The sequence below is a fragment of the Ylistrum balloti genome, unplaced genomic scaffold, assembly GCF_031769215.1.
Source record: "Ylistrum balloti isolate Yb309-2 unplaced genomic scaffold, AGI_CSIRO_Ybal_v1 Utg370448, whole genome shotgun sequence".
Classification (NCBI taxonomy): domain Eukaryota; kingdom Metazoa; phylum Mollusca; class Bivalvia; order Pectinida; family Pectinidae; genus Ylistrum; species Ylistrum balloti.
Genome location: NW_026782298.1, coordinates 168,195 through 186,699, shown reverse-complemented (window position 1 = coordinate 186,699; position 18,505 = coordinate 168,195). Strand labels below are relative to the sequence as shown.

At 38.7% G+C, this 18,505-nt stretch overlaps 2 protein-coding genes across 2 annotated transcripts in view; both read left to right on the top strand.

Moving 5' to 3' along the window:
- The first annotated feature begins 11,122 nt into the window (after positions 1-11,122).
- LOC132554833 (uncharacterized) lies at positions 11,123-13,714 on the top strand. Its single transcript, XM_060219156.1, has 4 exons — positions 11,123-11,270; positions 13,089-13,247; positions 13,507-13,568; positions 13,616-13,714. The coding sequence occupies exons 1-4, from the start codon at positions 11,123-11,125 to the stop codon at positions 13,712-13,714; spliced, it is 468 nt and encodes a 155-aa protein (XP_060075139.1).
- A 4,392-nt stretch (positions 13,715-18,106) lies between these two features.
- The window catches only part of LOC132554832 (uncharacterized), a 35,495-nt gene continuing 35,096 nt past the window's right edge, over positions 18,107-18,505 (top strand). The window contains exon 1 of the mRNA XM_060219155.1: positions 18,107-18,152. Coding sequence (XP_060075138.1) covers positions 18,107-18,152 — 46 coding nt within the window. The remainder of the gene's footprint in view (positions 18,153-18,505) is intronic.

Below are 18,505 nucleotides of genomic sequence, written 5' to 3'. Positions count from 1 at the left end.
CTATATCATATGAGACCATTTCACGGCACCTACAGCTCATTTTTGTAGTCTTAAACACACACGGATTCGTTTTTCTAGTGTCCTATCTTTATTTCATAATTTTTCTTTATTTATCCAACTATATTTGTTCTCATTATTTATTTATCTTCAATCTTTTACTTGTTTACTTGTCTATTTATTTATCTTTGTTTAAAAAATCTAATTTATCTATTTATTTATTTATTTATTTATTTACTTATTTTACTAAAACCAAACAAGGATGTATGGTACAGAGTGTCCCTTACCATGTATCCTCGTCACGACAAAGGTGTACTCGATTCTCTCCACTATTATACAATCATTGATACTAGATTTTGACCTTTTTACACTTAAAACGTGTTCAAAAAGTTTTTAAGCGTGCTTCAATTCTATTATTTCCCCAACTTTTTCATAACTTTCCAAAGCTTATATATTGCATTGCCGAAACAAAACATTACGTCATGTATGATGACGTCACCCGATTGTGAAATGGTCACACCCAATACAGAAATAGCGCGATTTATTAAGATCACCTTTAGAACTGCTTGTGTTTGATAATTCCTAACACTCGTGATAAGAATATTTAAGTTACAGCCTCGATCTATACTTGGATTGATTAAATATGTAGGTCCATCTCCTCCTAGCACGGAGGCAGTCCCTGGCGAAGGTGATGAATATTATAAAAAAAATACGGTGACGAATTTGAGAATATACTGCCACCTTAACGTATATCTAGACCGAAAATTTCTATCTCTTAAAATGAAAGCGAATTAAACGATGATTTACCCAGAAATCTTGGGTTCATTTCAAAACAAGACAAGTTTATTTGCTATTTCTATGTCATTCGAGTGTGATTTCACCCCTCACCGCTTCGACTTAAAAATTCAATAGTGCCACCATTGCCAGCTGTCCTAATACAAGCCTGGACCGCCCGGTACCGTCCATCATTATCCGGAACAGTCCGATATTATTCAGTCGGGTTATTCAAACTATCAATAACCGCATAATAGAAGTGAATATTGACATTAAATTATCATTTTAGAGACAGAAATCTTCGGTCTAACGTATATATTATCTATCAGCCTCCGATGGCGTGACAAATTAGCGTGTAGAAATGAACAGTATGATGACGTCATGGGAACAATGCAACATGACGTCACAGTAAACTTTATTATTGGGGGTGGGATGGCTGAAACTGTCATGTTGAAGAAGATAATGTTGGGGTCTTATATATTTCAGAATAATCTTTTTTGGATTGCCTAGGAGATTACTATTTGTGCAGTATCGCATTGGAATTAGCAGTAAATTTGCGTTTTTAGCATTTTTTGAGTTGGACTAGTATATGTTTGACAGGATGCACAGGGACTTGTATATGTGTGATAGGATGTACTGGGACTTGTATATGTGTGATAGGATGTACTGGGTCTTGTATATGTGTGATAGGATGTACTGGGTCTTGTATATGTGTGATAGGATGCACAGGGACTTGTATATGTGTGATAGGATGTACTGGGACTTGTATATGTGTGATAGGATGTACTGGGTCTTGTATATGTGTGATAGGATGTACTGGGTCTTGTATATGTGTGATAGGATGCACAGGGACTTGTATATGTGTGATAGGATGTACTGGGACTTGTATATGTGTGATAGGATGTACTGGGTCTTGTATATGTGTGATAGGATGTACTGTGTCTTGTATATGTGTGATAGGATGCACAGGGACTTGTATATGTGTGATAGGATGCACAGGGACTTGTATATGTGTGATAGGATGCACAGGGACTTGTATATGTGTGATAGGATGCATAGGGACTTGTATATGTGTGATAGGATGCACAGGGACTAGTATATGTGTGATAGGATGCACAGGGACTTGTATATGTGTGATAGGATGCACAGGGACTTGTATATGTGTGATAGGATGTACTGGGTCTTGTATATGTGTGATAGGATGCACAGGGACTTGTATATGTGTGATAGGATGTACTGGGACTTGTATATGTTTGACAGGATGCACAGGGACTTGTATATGTGTGATAGGATGTACTGGGACTTGTATATGTGTGATAGGATGCACAGGGACTTGTATATGTGTGATAGGATGTACTGGGACTTGTATATGTGTGATAGGATGTACTGGGTCTTGTATATGTGTGATAGGATGTACTGGGACTTGTATATGTGTGATAGGATGTACTGGGACTTGTATATGTGTGATAGGATGTACTGGGACTTGTATATGTGTAATAGGATGTACTGGGACTTGTATATGTGTGATAGGATGTACTGGGACTTGTATATGTGTGATAGGATGTACTGGGACTTGTATATGTGTGATAGGATGTACTGGGACTTGTATATGTGTGATAGGATGTACTGGGACTTGTATAGGTGAGATATGATACACAGGGACTTGTATATGTGTGATAGGATGTACTGGGACTTGTATATGTGTGACAGGATGCACAGGGACTTGTATATGTGTGATAGGATGTACTGGGACTTGTATATGTGTGATAGGATACACAGGGACTTGTATATGTGTGATAGGATGCACAGGGACTTGTATATGTGTGATAGGATGTACTGGGACTTGTATATGTGTGATAGGATGTACTGGGACTTGTATATGTGTGATAGGATGTACTGGGTCTTGTATATGTGTGACAGGATGTACTGGGTCTTGTATATGTGAGATAGGATGTACTGGGACTTGTATATGTGTAATAGGATGTACTGGGACTTGTATATGTGTGATATGATGTACTGGGTCTTGTATATGTGAGATAGGATGTACTGGGACTTGTATATGTGTAATAGGATGTACTGGGACTTGTATATGTGAGATAGGATGTACTGGGACTTGTATATGTGTGATAGGATGTACTGGGTCTTGTATATGTGTGATAGGATGTACTGGGTCTTGTATATGTGTGATAGGATGTACTGGGACTTGTATATGTGTGATAGGATGTACTGGGTCTTGTATATGTGTAATAGGATGTACTGGGACTTGTATATGTGAGATAGGATGTACTGGGACTTGTATATGTGTGATAGGATGTACTGGGACTTGTATAGGTGAGATATGATACACAGGGACTTGTATATGTGTGATAGGATGCACAGGGACTTGTATATGTTTGACAGGATGCACAGGGACTTGTATATGTGTGATAGGATGTACTGGGACTTGTATATGTGTGATAGGATGTACTGGGTCTTGTATATGTGAGATAGGATGTACTGGGACTTGTATATGTGTAATAGGATGTACTGGGACTTGTATATGTGTGATAGGATGCACAGGGACTTGTATATGTGAGAAAGGATGTACTGGGACTTGTATATGTGAGATAGGATGTACTGGGACTTGTATATGTTTGACAGGATGCACAGGGACTTGTATATGTGAGATAGGATGTACTGGGACTTGTATATGTGTGATAGGATGTACTGGGTCTTGTATATGTGAGATAGGATGTACTGGGACTTGTATATGTGCGATAGGATGCACAGGGACTTGTATATGTGAGATAGGATTTACTGGGACTTGTATATGTGAGATAGGATGTACTGGGACTTGTATATGTGTGATAGGATGTACAGGGACTTGTATATGCGAGATAGGACGTACTGGGACTTGTATATGTGTGATAGGATGCACAGGGACTTGTATATGTGTGATTTATATAAAGGTAGTATTTCCCTGTGAAGATACGTGATGTCTAACCCAGGCGAAGCAGACTTACCAGTTATTAACTCGATTCTATAAATATATATATACACACACATATATATATCAGAAAACTAATTACATAGAAAATTATATTAGGAATACAATCATAAATTATTCTGTTTGAAATTTAAAACGCGTTTTATGTTTATGATATTTCTAATATACATGTATTTTAATTCATAATATTCATTAAATATCCTACTGAACATCAGTGGTATTAAATATGACCACAGACACATCAGCTGTATCACTTAATGAACATGTACCGAACAGAGTTGTCGTCCGCTTATAGAATTTGATTAACTCCGAGTGCTGCAAGGGAGATAACAAGAATTGGCAAAATGCCAAGTGTAGTACGAATACTTGTTCTTCGATAACCTGCTTGTCTGATATTTAGCAATATTCAATTAGATTAATATTTCATAGATATTCTTTTAAAAAGCGAAATTTATTTCGTTTCCTATAATGTTTACACAGAACTTGATAAATCAACTTACAAAAAAAGCATTTTTAAAAACGAGACAGGAACGACATATACAATATATTTGTTGACTCCGCCCCATCAGGATATTTCTCTCTGAACAATTCTTACAACTGAGGTGAAAATTATTTCCGCACCACAATTTTTCTGATGTGTGTTATACATACAATAAAAATGAAAATCATCAGAGCCTCACTGTGGATCAGTAGATTGGTCAATTCTCACGACTTTGTTGCCAAACTGACCGCTTTCTGTGAATTCCGTTTTAAGTTCAACAAAACGTTTGCCTGATTTCATGTTTAAATGACGGAGAGACGTTGACCCTCTGAACAAAAACATCTTCCCGACAGCTGGAAATAGGCCTACATGGTTCAGATATTTTTTTTTTCCAATAAATTTTGCTTAAAATACATCAGAAAGTAAGCAAGACGAAAATGAGATAGTAATTGTGTAACAGGGTGTATTTACTTTAATCTGTTTTTAAGAATACTACACCTCGGAGATAAATAGGACGCAATAATAGTAACAGTAATAGTAACAAGACACCAAACCAATCTACGGTACATGTAGTGACTTGTCCCTGTTTACTGTGTAGGATATTTACGGTACATGTAGTGACTTGTCCCTGTTTACTGTGTAGGATATTTACGGTACATGTAGTGACTTGTCCCTGTTTACTGTATAGGATATTTACGGTACATGTAGTGACGTGTCCCTGTTTACTGTGTAGGATATTTACGGTACATGTAGTGACGTGTCCCTGTTTACTGTGTAGGATATTTACGGTACATGTAGTGACGTGTCCCTGTTTACTGTAGTAGGATATATTACGGTACATGTAGTGACGTGTCCCTGTTTACTGTGTAGGATATTTACGGTACATGTAGTGACGTGTCCCTGTTTACTGTGTAGGATATTTACGGTACATGTAGTGACGTGTCCCTGTTTACTGTGTAGGATATTTACGGTACATGTAGTGACGTGTCCCTGTTTACTGTGTAGGATATTTACGGTACATGTAGTGACGTGTCCCTGTTTACTGTGTAGGATATCTACGGTACATGTAGTGACGTGTCCCTGTTTACTTTGTAGGATATTTACGGTACATGTAGTGACGTGTCCCTGTTTACTGTGTAGGATATTTACGGTACATGTAGTGACGTGTCATTGTTTACTTTGTAGGATATCTACGGTACATGTAGTGACGTGTCATTGTTTACTGTGTAGATATTTACGGTACATATAGTGACGTGTTCCTGTTTACTGTATAAGATATTTACGGTACATGTAGTGACGTGTCATTGTTTACTGTGTAGATATTTACGGTACATGTAGTGACGTGTTCCTGTTTACTGTGTAGGATATGTACGGTACATGTAGTGACGTGTTCCTGTTTACTGTATAGGATATTTACGGTACAAGTAGTGACGTGTCCTTGTTTACTGTGTAGGATATTTACGGTACATGTAGTGACATGTCCCTGTTTACTGTGTAGGATATTTACGGTACATGTAGTGACATGTCCCTGTTTACTGTGTAGGATATCTACGGTACATGTAGTGACATGTCCCTGTTTACTGTGTAGGATATTTACGGTACATGTAGTGACATGTCCCTGTTTACTGTGTAGGATATTTACGGCACATATAGTGACGTGTTCCTGTTTACTGTGTAGGATATCTACGGTACATGTAGTGACGTGTCCCTGTTTACTATGTAGAATATTTACGGTACATGTAGTGACGTGTCCTTGTTTACTGTGTAGGATATCTACGGTACATGTAGTGACGTGTTCCTGTTTACTGTGTAGGATATCTACGGTACATGTAGTGACGTGTTCCTGCTTACTGTGTAGGATATCTACGGTACATGTAGTGACGTGTTCTTGTTTACTGTGTAGGATATCTACGGTACATATAGTGACGTGTTCCTGTTTACTGTGTAGGATATCTACGGTACATGTAGTGACGTGTCCCTGTTTACTGTGTAGGATATCTACGGTACATGTAGTGACATGTCCCTGTTTACTGTGTAGGATATCTACGGTACATGTAGTGACGTGTCCCTGTTTGCTGTGTAGGATATTTACGGTACATATAGTGACGTGTTCCTGTTTACTGTGTAGGATATCTACGGTACATGTAGTGACGTGTCCCTGTTTGCTGTGTAGGATATTTACGGTACATATAGTGACGTGTTCCTGTTTACTGTATAGGATATTTACGGTACATGTAGTGACGTGTCCCTGTTTACTGTGTAGGATATTTACGGTACATGTAGTGACGTGTCCCTGTTTACTGTGTAGGATATTTACGGTACATGTAGTGACGTGTCCTTGTTTACTGTGTAGGATATCTACGGTACATGTAGTGACGTGTTCCTGTTTACTGTGTAGGATATCTACGGTACAAGTAGTGAAGTGTTCCTGTTTACTGTGTAGGATATCTACGGTACATGTAGTGACGTGTTCCTGTTTACTGTATAGGATATCTACGGTACATGTAGTGACATGTCCCTGTTTACTGTGTAGGATATTTACGGCACATATAGTGACGTGTTCCTGTTTACTGTGTAGGATATCTACGGTACATGTAGTGACGTGTCCCTGTTTACTATGTAGAATATTTACGGTACATGTAGTGACGTGTCCTTGTTTACTGTGTAGGATATCTACGGTACATGTAGTGACGTGTTCCTGTTTACTGTGTAGGATATCTACGGTACATGTAGTGACGTGTTCCTGTTTACTGTGTAGGATATCTACGGTACATGTAGTGACGTGTTCCTGTTTACTGTGTAGGATATCTACGGTACATATAGTGACGTGTTCCTGTTTACTGTGTAGGATATCTACGGTACATGTAGTGACGTGTCCCTGTTTACTGTGTAGGATATCTACGGTACATGTAGTGACATGTCCCTGTTTACTGTGTAGGATATCTACGGTACATGTAGTGACGTGTCCCTGTTTACTGTGTAGGATATTTACGGTACATGTAGTGACGTGTTCCTGTTTACTGTGTAGGATATTTACGGTACATGTAATGACGTGTCCCTGTTTACTGTGTAGGATATTTACGGTACATATAGTGACGTGTTCCTGTTTACTGTATAAGATATTTACGGTACATGTAGTGACGTGTCCCTGTTTACTGTGTAGGATATTTACGGTACATGTAGTGACGTGTCCCTGTTTACTATGTAGAATATTTACGGTACATGTAGTGACGTGTCCTTGTTTACTGTGTAGGATATCTACGGTACATGTAGTGACGTGTTCCTGTTTACTGTGTAGGATATCTACGGTACAAGTAGTGAAGTGTTCCTGTTTACTGTGTAGGATATTTACGGTACATGTAGTGACGTGTCCTTGTTTACTGTGTAGGATATTTACGGTACATGTAGTGACGTGTTCCTGTTTACTATGTAGGATATTTACGAAAACAGACATATATTATTCGTTAAATATTTGTGATAAAGGAGCATTTAAGAGTCACTCTAATCTCCAGTGTTCACTTATCAATTCCACACAGATAACCATCTCAACCGTTCCGTTTGAATTCAAATCAGCGTTAAAATACTATTCAAATAACACAGGAAATATCGAGAAGGGCGGTAAAATACAAAGCTTATTGTCAACAGATCAATCTGTTCGAGCGCAAATTATTGTCATCAGCAATCCACTGTAATCGAACTCAGTTCTTGAAATGTATTTTAGAAATAAACATTTACTACGCTGCAAATTGAAAATCCATTCCATGGCCTTAAATGCGTGGGAGGCTGTGTTAGGGTGTTTGTCATCTTGCGTTGTACTGAAACGTCTCCGGATCAATCCATTCATGGATCACTGAGATAGCCTGGTTTATCCTCCTTGTTCTCTCAGGACGATACCGTCAATTATGTCCGTTATATCTTTAAATATCCTTTATATATTATAATTTTGATAGAGAAATGTCAGAGATCAGAAATATTATTACTACTTTTTTCAAAAATAACTCTGAGAGTGTACCAAGAACTTGTCTGTGAGCGCGAGGAACACATTAAGTTGAACACAATCGCGGGAACGCAATAATATTTCAAGGGAATGGTCATTGCCTGTGATATGTTATAGAGTAGGGTTGAAAAATTATTGTGAGGGAACGATATATAATGAACGATATGTTCGCACGAATTTATTGCTGGCTGCCGTTCCCATCCAACGTACTCGTCTATTGATAAAACAGTCATCAGAAACCCGCACTAACCAGATACTCACCTTAACCGGAAACCCAATCAAACAGGAACCCCCCTCTAACCGGAGACCTACGCTAACTGGAGACCTACGCTAACCGGAAGCCCATTCTTACCCGAAACCCACTCTAAACGAAGACCTACGCTAACCGGAAACCCAATCTAACCGGAAGCCCACTCTAACCCGAAACCCACTCTAACCGGAGACCTACGCTAACCGGAAACCCACTCTAACCGGAAACATACGCTTACGGTGTCTTCATTTACATCAGTGTTGATAGAAATAGAATTTCTTTAGGAATTTGATCAAACTTACACATGTTTACAGGACTGTAGTATTTGGCACAGATTTTAGTTTCAGGTTTTGTTTTTTTTAATCTTATCAGGACTGCAGTGACTTCGCTCCTTGAGGGAGTTTGAACGTACATTACACACTTGCAATATCATTTTTTATTTTTCATAAATCATGATTACATTTCACATCATATGATATCTGAAGGACTAATACTTTTGAATTGTATTTCCATGAAGAACTTCTGAATTTTAGAGACAGTCCTAAACATTTGAGAGTAGTTCTCAACACAGAAGGTTAATGAGGAGATCACATAGCATCTACTCATACATCCGTCATGAAGAAAATAAATGTTGTTAGGAGTCTGAAGTACATGTTGAAAATATAGACTGTTGATTTTATAAACGTCTTTTTATCTTGTCGATTTTTTATCACTGCACTGAATTGTGGGACGGATGTACAGCTACTGAAAGTGAAAGTTTCGAAAAAATGTCAACGTGAGGCAGCTCGCATCATTACCAGTCACCTATCCTATGCTCCTTACGACTCTCTTTATTTCGAATATTCTAATTATAGACACCATAAAGCCAACTTATCTATTATCAGTTATCCCTAAATTGACAAAACAATGCAATGTTGATGTTTTTCGAGGTGTGCACAGATTTATAAAAACTAGCAAAAGGTTCGATTCATAGAAAGCATATTACTTGTACATTTATTTCTCTCTCTCTCCTCTCTCTCTCTCTCTGTCTGTCTGTTCGTCCGTTCGTCTCTCTCTCTCTCTCTCGCGCGCGCGCGCTCTCTCTCTCTCTCTCTTTCCCTCTCTCCCTCTCTCTCCTTTGTCTTTGTGCTGCTTTTAGTTGCATTAAGTTCCCTAAACATCTTACCATGCATTAGCATTAACATTACTACAAGGTAAGGATGTCCTCTCTATAATGTTAACATTAGTGGTGGTAGGGGAGGGTGAGGGGAGGATCTGGTGTACTACAAGGTAACGATGTCCTCTCTATAATGTTAACATTAGTGGTGGTAGGGGAGGGTGAGGGGAAGGTGAGGGGAGGATCTGGTGTACTACAAGGTAACGATGTCCTCTCTATAATGTTAACATTAGTGGTGGTAGGGGAGGGTCTGGTGTATTACAAGGTTAGGGTTCTCTCTATAATGTTAACATTAGTGGTGGTAGGGGAGGGTGAGGGGAGGATCTGGTGTACTACAAGGTAAGGATGTCCTCTCTATAATGTTAACATTAGTGGTGGTAGGGGAGGGTGAGGGAAGGGTCTGGTGTACTACAAGTTCATTGTTTCTAACTAAAAATAAATAAACCCAACAATGATTTAACCCTAGACACAAATTGATTGGCTGTTATGGTGACCCTTGACCTCAATCTATCACCGCCACATGTTTATATTTTGTGCATAATGGTTTACTCTCTAAATTAAATCCATCCAAAAACTACAGCAACATTGTGATATATGTTATCGATGTCCCCGGATGAAACAATCGGTTCCTATTGTTTTTGTGCTGTCTGTCTGTTTGTCTTTTTGTCTGTTGTCAACTTTAAGCTTGCCCATAATTGTTGCACCGTAAGAGGAAGGGCTGTCATATTTGGTTTGTGTGTTCCTTGTGACAAAACCTTTCCGGTGGTACCAAATATAGTGCAGAACTGTATTTCTTTTAACATTTAATGAAGGATAATTGTAGAAAATATCACTACACATAACAGCTGTGTTACGTGACGTCAGCTTATTCGCGCCATTTTCAGTCTTTCAAAATTCATTCATGACTGGGCCCGTCACAAATCAAACGGAAATGTGAAAATTATTAAATAACATTTTTTTCATCCTGATTAATTTGTTGTTATTTGCCGCCTATTTTTGTATACATTATAAATTATTTGAACATTTTATTTTACTTTTGGGTTACATCATTGAATGTGAAAACAGATATACCATTCGTGCAAAAAGAAGTTCCGACAAACCCGCCGCAAGGTGGCGTGTTGTCATTGACTTCTCCATTCTCTAATTATCCGTTGGATAAGTGAAAAGATAAAATAGACAAATCAGAGAGCGTCTCAGATAGTGGGCTTTTGAAATCGCCCTTCGTCCGTGGTCGGGCCGTCTGTCCGTGGTCGGAAGTTAGATATTATCATCGCTATTTCTGGGAAGGATTGTCCAAATTTTGTACCACGAAGAGAAAAAAGCAGAAGAGAACATAAGGAAAAGATACTTTTAAAGAACATATAAACATCAAACAATGATTGGCTCCAAGATGACTCAAATGAATATATTTCATCTTTCTGTAACAAAACCAAAAGCCAGGTCAGTCGTGTTTCATTTGTAAGCAAAGAAAAGATCGCGATATGTGTCTACTACAGGAGACTACAACTGTGTTTGATACAAGACAAATGATAACTGATCGGAAAGTGTTAGAGGAAACCATGTTTGCAGCTGTTAGAGAGAGATTGGGTGGCACTTGCTGCAGACAGGTCTGCTCCTCGTTCGCTTACGGTAAGTATCAACCCCTGTAAGTACTGTATCATCCCTGTAAGTACTGGATCACCCCTGTAAGTACTGTATCATCCCTGTAAGTACTGTATCATCCCTGTAAGTACTGTATCACCCCTGTAAGTACTGTATCACCCCTTCAAGTACTGTATCATCCCTGTAAGTACTGTATCATCCCTGTAAGTACTGGATCACCCCTGTAAGTACTGTATCATCCCTGTAAGTACTGTATCACCCCTGTAAGGATCACCCCTGTAAGTACTGGATCACCCATGTAAGTACTGTATCACCCCTGTAAGTACTTGATCACTGCTGTAAGTACTGGATCATCCCTGTAAGTACTGTATAACCCCTGTAAGTACTGTATCATCCCTGTAAGTACTGTATCACCCCTGTAAGTACTGTATCATCCCTGTAAGTACTGTATCATCCCTGTAAGTACTGTATCATCCCTGTAAGTACTGTATCATCCCTGTAAGTACTGTATCATCCCTGTAAGTACTGTATCATCCCTGTAAGTACTGTATCACCCCTGTAAGTACTGTATCATCCCTGTAAGTACTGTATCATCCCTGTAAGTACTGTATCATCCCTGTAAGTACTGTATCACCCCTGTAAGTACTGTATCACCCCTGTAAGTACTGTATCATCCCTGTAAGTACTGTATCATCCCTGTAAGTACTGTATCATCCCTGTAAGTACTGTATCATCCCTGTAAGTACTGTATCACCCCTTCAAGTACTGTATCATCCCTGTAAGTACTGTATCAACTTGGTAACTACTGTATCACCCCTATAAGTACTCTATCACCCCTGTAAGTACTGTATCACCCCTGTAAGTACTTGATCACCCCTGTAAGGATCACCCCTGTAAGTACTGTATAACCCCTGTAAGTACTGTATAACCCCTGTAAGTACTGTATCACCCCTGTAAGGATCACCCCTGTAAGTACTGTATCACCCTTGTAAGGATCACCCCTGTTAGTACTGTATCACTGCTGTAAGTACTGTATCATCCCTGTAAGTACTGTATCACCCCTGTAAGTACTGTATCACCCCTTCAAGTACTGTATCATCCCTGTAAGTACTGTATCATCCCTGTAAGTACTGTATCACTGCTGTAAGTACTGGATCACCCCTGTAAGTACTGTATCATCCCTGTAAGTACTGTATCACCCCTTCAAGTACTGTATCATCCCTGTAAGTACTGTATCAACTTGGTAACTACTGTATCACCCCTATAAGTACTCTATCACCCCTGTAAGTACTCTTTCACCCCTGAATGTTCTTGTGTCCCAACTCGTTGAGTGACATTTTCTGTGATATCAAAGGGATATAAGAGTAATTTTAGCTTCTAAAAATTGAGATGATTACCCCCTGCCCCCCACCTCCCTCATTTCCCCACAAACATGCTTCGTTGACTGTAAGTCATTAACTTATTTCCCCACAATGTACCTCATTGACTGTAAGCCATTAACTTATTTCCCCACAATGTACCTCATTGACTGTAAGCCATTAACTTATTTCCCCACAATGTACCTCATTGACTGTAAGCCATTAACTTATTTCCCCACAATGTACCTCATTGACTGTAAGCCATTAACTTATTTCCCCAGTGTACCTCATTGGCTGTAAGCCATTAACTTATTTCCCCACAATGTACCTCATTTACTGTAAGCCATTAACTTATTTCCCCACAATGTACCTCATTGACTGTAAGCCATTAACTTATTTCCCCACAATGTACCTCATTTACTGTAAGCCATTAACTTATTTCCCCATTGTACCTCATTGGCTGTAAGCCATTAACTTATATCCCCAGGATTTTTTGTAGATGTGCGGTATTTCCAGCTAGGAAGTATCAGCATTTATACTAGTATAGATGAACGTTTTATGCAGTCACTGCTTCTACAGCAGTTTCTCTTACAGGAAGCTCAGATCATCAGGAAAAACTCAACAGCCATCGTAGAGGTCATAGTTCGCACAATCATTGAAGTGTCAACTTTACAATATCACAGGCCATCACAATAAAGTTAATTAGAGGTCACAGTTCAACATATCATGGTAGCAGTTAAAAGTGCAAAGGTCATATTAGTAGGTACAATGACAAAGGTGCTTTCAAATACTGAGGTCACGGTTCCTCATCATCATAAGTTCAAAGGTTAAAGGTCCTAACATTTGTAGCATAATTCTTTGTTATGATTTCATTCTAAGCTCTCAGATCTTATCTTTATTTTCAGATGCAAAAACTGAGGATGAGGCTGAAGAAATACGGGAGCAAGCCAGAGCACAGGCTGCTGAAGTGAGGGCCTGAAGGCTGTATTCAATAGGCTGAGCGTTACAGATCAGAAATATAAAAGCAGTTTTGATTATTTACGAACTCTGCGAGGACTAAACCACACCCACCTGTCTGTTGACTTTCAGCAGCTCATCACTGGCAACTTCTAAATACACTCTATACTGTTAATTCTGCATGATTTTTAGAAGCTTCCGCAAATGTGAACTTGGAAAATACTTCAGGGAAATCGGTTGGTTCCAGAGCAAGACAAAGATTTATACAATAAATGTAACACTAGTTCATTTCTAACGAAGGGAGACAACTGTTATTCAATACACAGTAGGTAATGTCTCGCTCCACTAAAGGGAGGGAACTCATTTCAGCAACCACGAGGTAAATCTAGCACTGTTTCCATTCTATGTTTAATGGAGGCGGGGAATTTTTCATTCTTATCTGGAGCTACAAGTACAAGGGGTCCAACCTAAACCGTAGGTCACGGCCTAACTATCCCCGGTCACAACCAAAATGGCGGCGACCATCCGCTTCACGACACAGCGGTGAGTAAAATAAGTGTTTTGTCTGCTTACAGAGAACGTTCCTTATCACATCAATATTGCGTTTCGGATCTAGAGGAATTTATCTTTATATTCGTGCAACGAATTCACAATATAACCCCGTCCTGTAAAAATAAACGTGAAAAAACCTCAGTGTTTTGACAGTCAAAACTGGTATCGAGGTCGGTTTTCCTACTTATTTGACTAATATATGTTTGTCATTTCGTATCTATACATTTGTCATACAAGGGAGATAATCCTTGATACAAAACATTTTTAGAATGATATTAAAGAAACGTAACATTACATATTCGGGATTTTTCATAAAGATACTTGATTCTAATGAGTGTCGTAAAAACGATCAAATTATATACGGATTAAAAAAAATCTACCTCATTAAGACAAAATGACATTATTCTTCAAATTTCAGTTCATTTCTGTTTTATGTAAAATATTTTATGCAAATGGCTGAATTCTTTACCAATTGCACACATACATCTGAAGTGCTAATTAATTGTATGGGCTACATTCATATTATGTATCCTCTTTGTAGAAATAACCACCTTTCGAGTTAGTTCTGTGAATTTTACTTTCTCTCAAGCATGTCATATCAATGATGTGTCAAAACTTCCGGTCTGGTAAATGTTATTGAAAGTTAGAGAAACCTTCACAAACTGGTGTTCTTCATAACGATATCTTACACCAGTTTGTTTGATTTTAATTTGAAAATTGGAGAGTATCATTGTTGAAAACAGAAAGTGAAGATCACCTCAGTATTCTGAAAACAAAAAATGATGTTAAATTTGACTGTAATCATGGTCCAAGAGGCATTTATTGTATTTCAATATTATTGTCAAAAATTCAGTAAAGAAATAATCATATGCATCAGTTTTGTAATTATTCATGAATAAACTTTGTTTTAATATTTTTCAAATCGCCGTCTATGGTCTATCGGTAAACGAGTTGTGTTGTCTCTCTCAATAAGGACAATTACCCTATATAAGCCTATTCCTGGCATTGGGTAAACCTGAATGTTTTCACCCATGGCTTATTACCCTATATAAGCCTATTCCTGGCATTGAGTAAACCTGAATGTTTTCACCCATGGCTTATTACCCTATATAAGCTCAATTCTGACTTTGAGTAAACCTGAATATTTTCACCATGGGCTATATAAGCACAATCCCGACATTGAATTAACCTGAATGTTTTGACATGAGGCTATACAAGCACATTGAGTGAACCTGAATGTTTTCACCATGGGCTTATAACCCTATAACATGTTCTACCACGACTCCAACAGACCATTGGCTAACATTTGTGAGACGAAATCAAGGAACAGGCTGAGTCTTGAAGGCGGAAAACATTTAACGGACCAACCTCGAACAGGACACAAACAATGGCGAGGCGGAACCTACAAGATTAGGCGGAATCGGGTAGGCGGAAAAAATCTGTCGCCAATAAAGCAACTTTTACTGCTGGTCAGATAAATTCGGGACAAATGCCGCGTTGCTTAGGCGCAAAACCTTTAACTGAACAGCTACACGCCGACCGATCAGTAACTACCGTAGCTGAGACAAAAATCTATATCAATGGGTGAAATCGGATGAGTGGAAACCTGTAACCAACATACTAACTTCCTCTACATGTAGACAAACACAGAATATCGTCGGTGAGACGAAACATGGTGAGACGAAACATGGTGAGACGAAACATGGTGAGACGAAACATGGTGAGACGAAACATGGTGAGACGAAACATGGTGAGACGAAACATGGTGAGACGAAAAGCTATAACCAATAAACCACACGTCTACAGATCTTTAACTATCGCCGATATAACGAACTTAAGGAATAGGCTGAGTTGTATAGAAGAAAACCTGTTAACTAACCACCGACAGGACACTGACTGTCGCCGGTTAGCGGGACAGGAAACTGACTGTCGCCGGTTAGCGGGACAGGACACTGACTGTCGCCGGTTAGCGGGACAGGACACTGACTGTCGCCGGTTAGCGGGACAGGACACTGACTGACTGTCGCCGGTTAGCGGGACAGGACACTGACTGTCGCCGGTTAGCGGAACAGGACACTGACTGTCGCCGGTTAGCGGGACAGGAAACTGACTGTCGCCGGTGAGCGGGACAGGACACTGACTGTCGCCGGTTAGCGGGACAGGAAACTGACTGTCGTCGGTTAGCGGGACAGGAAACTGACTGTCGTCGGTTAGCGGGACAGGACACTGACTGTCGCCGGTGAGCGGGACAGGAAACTGACTGTGACGACACGTGGCTGTGTGGCAAATACGGAAGCGTATTCGGGCAACGTTGTGTTTTATTTTATCTCGAAATTTCGCGATAGCAACTCGAAATTTCGAGTTAGTAATCCGAAAATTTGAGATAGTAAGTTAATATTTCGAGTTGTTATCTCGAAATTTCGGGTTAATATCTGAAAATTTCAATAACTCGAAATTTCGACTTACTAACTCAAAATTTCGGATAACTAACTCGAAATTTCGATTTGCTATCACGAAATTTCGAGATAAAATAAAACACAACGTGGCCAGAATACGCTTCCGTATTTGCCACACAGCCACGTGTCGTGACAAAGAATCTCCCAGCCTAATATAATGGGGCTTAGATAAAATAAAACACAACGTGGCCAGAATACGCTTCCGTATTTGCCACACAGCCACGTGTCGTGACAAAGAATCTCCCAGCCTAATATAATGGGGCTTAGAACATTTCCGTGAACCGAAATTATGTGCCATTTTCACCTAAAGGATGACACAACTAATTTTTAATTAAAGATTGTCAAAGTTCAATCAATGTGTTGGAAAGTTACTATACTTGATAACAAGAGGTATACATTTGGAGATTTTTACGTAATACTGCTTTTATTTCACTTTGAAGTTGTCAAAATAATCGTTTTGTTAATAATTCGATAGGACTATGAATGACATTAATGTATAAGTTTTAACTAAAAAATGACACAACTAATTTTCATCTAAAATATATATATATTTGTAACGCAAAATTGTTAAATTACCTGATCAGAGGTTAACATTTGCGATTTTTTTATCTACAAAACGAGATATTAATATTTTTCTGAAATGCCGCTAAGTAATCTGTAGGGAAAAAAACCTTCACCTAGAATGAGAAATTCTCTGATGCGCGACGCTGTCCTCAATAATTGCATATGAATATGTTATTATCACATCTACCATGAACTCCTTCAGAAACAGTCTTGATAAACACTTAGAAAATCAAAACTTTAAGTTTGGTTATAAATGTGATGTCCCATGACGCCTGTTATCGTCTGCGTGTTCATTATTGTTTATTTGAGTGCTGTTTTTAGTGACCATGTACAGGGAGCAAATTTAACTTGTAGATTCCAATGACACAAAGACATTTCACGACAGGCTAAAGAATGTTCTAAATGAGATGACGTATATGTATGCATTATCATACATGGAGCAAATTAAAATTAAATTGATTAATCTGAAAAGTTTTAAATGTACATGTACACAGCAGAGACAGTATGGTTTGAAGATGATCACAATTAAAGTAAATCTTCAATTCTTTTAAAACATAGTTACGGGCATAGTATGGATTGGAACACGTGGTCCTATTGTGTGTTAGAATTCTAAATTAGTCACATTAGAAACAAATGTCTGTGGTCATATTTTGATTTACATGTAAAACGGGTAGCTATCTTACACGTTTAGAAATCTTAATAAAATACTGGTCAGTGGAACATTTGAAAGAAAATAGCTATGAATGCAGTTATGTTAAAGTAGATTCTGGCAAACATCCGGAAAAAAAAACATTATTTTGCCTGACTGCATTCAGGAGTGAAGAAGGAAATAATGTTATTGTCGGTGTTAAGTTTGATTTATATATTTCCTGTACATGTTTTACAAACTTCATGTTCTCGTCCTGTTCTTTCAAGGCCAAATTTTAAAGGGAAAACCACGTGACAATATGTATGGTCACATGATCAAACAGTGAAAATGGCGGACGGTGGACACCGGCGTGCACGAGTACTAATACTGGGAGGTAAGTAATATGAAGACAAATGATGTATCTGATGTAGTCCTTACATAATGGAGTGGCGCATGAGTCGATGTTCTAGTCGGTTGTGTCGAAACACAGGGAAGACAAATGGCAGTCGCTAATGTATGCAGGGTTTAGTCATAAAATAACACAAAATGTTATATACGTCACAATCTCAGACGCTCGTCTTGTTGAACCAGTTGTGTTCGTGTTAATTGTATACCATAATGACAAAGTTTACCTTTGATGTAACTACAGTATAACCACAACATTTTCTATTGTAAACAAACAGGAAAACATCTAGAATTTAAGTCAGGAGCCTGTGGTCAGAATGAGACAGCGTTACAGAACACAGA

What these genes read in the sequence shown, in the direction of transcription:
- LOC132554833 (XM_060219156.1), top strand. Translation starts at nt 11,123, where the DNA reads ATGTGTCTACTACAGGAGACTACAACTGTGTTTGATACAAGACAAATG. An exon ending in CTGCTCCTCGTTCGCTTACG is followed by an intron (nt 11,271 to 13,088) that starts GTAAGTATCAAC and finishes TTATATCCCCAG; the next exon opens with GATTTTTTGTAGATGTGCGG. An exon ending in CCAGAGCACAGGCTGCTGAA is followed by an intron (nt 13,569 to 13,615) that starts GTGAGGGCCTGA and finishes GTTACAGATCAG; the next exon opens with AAATATAAAAGCAGTTTTGA.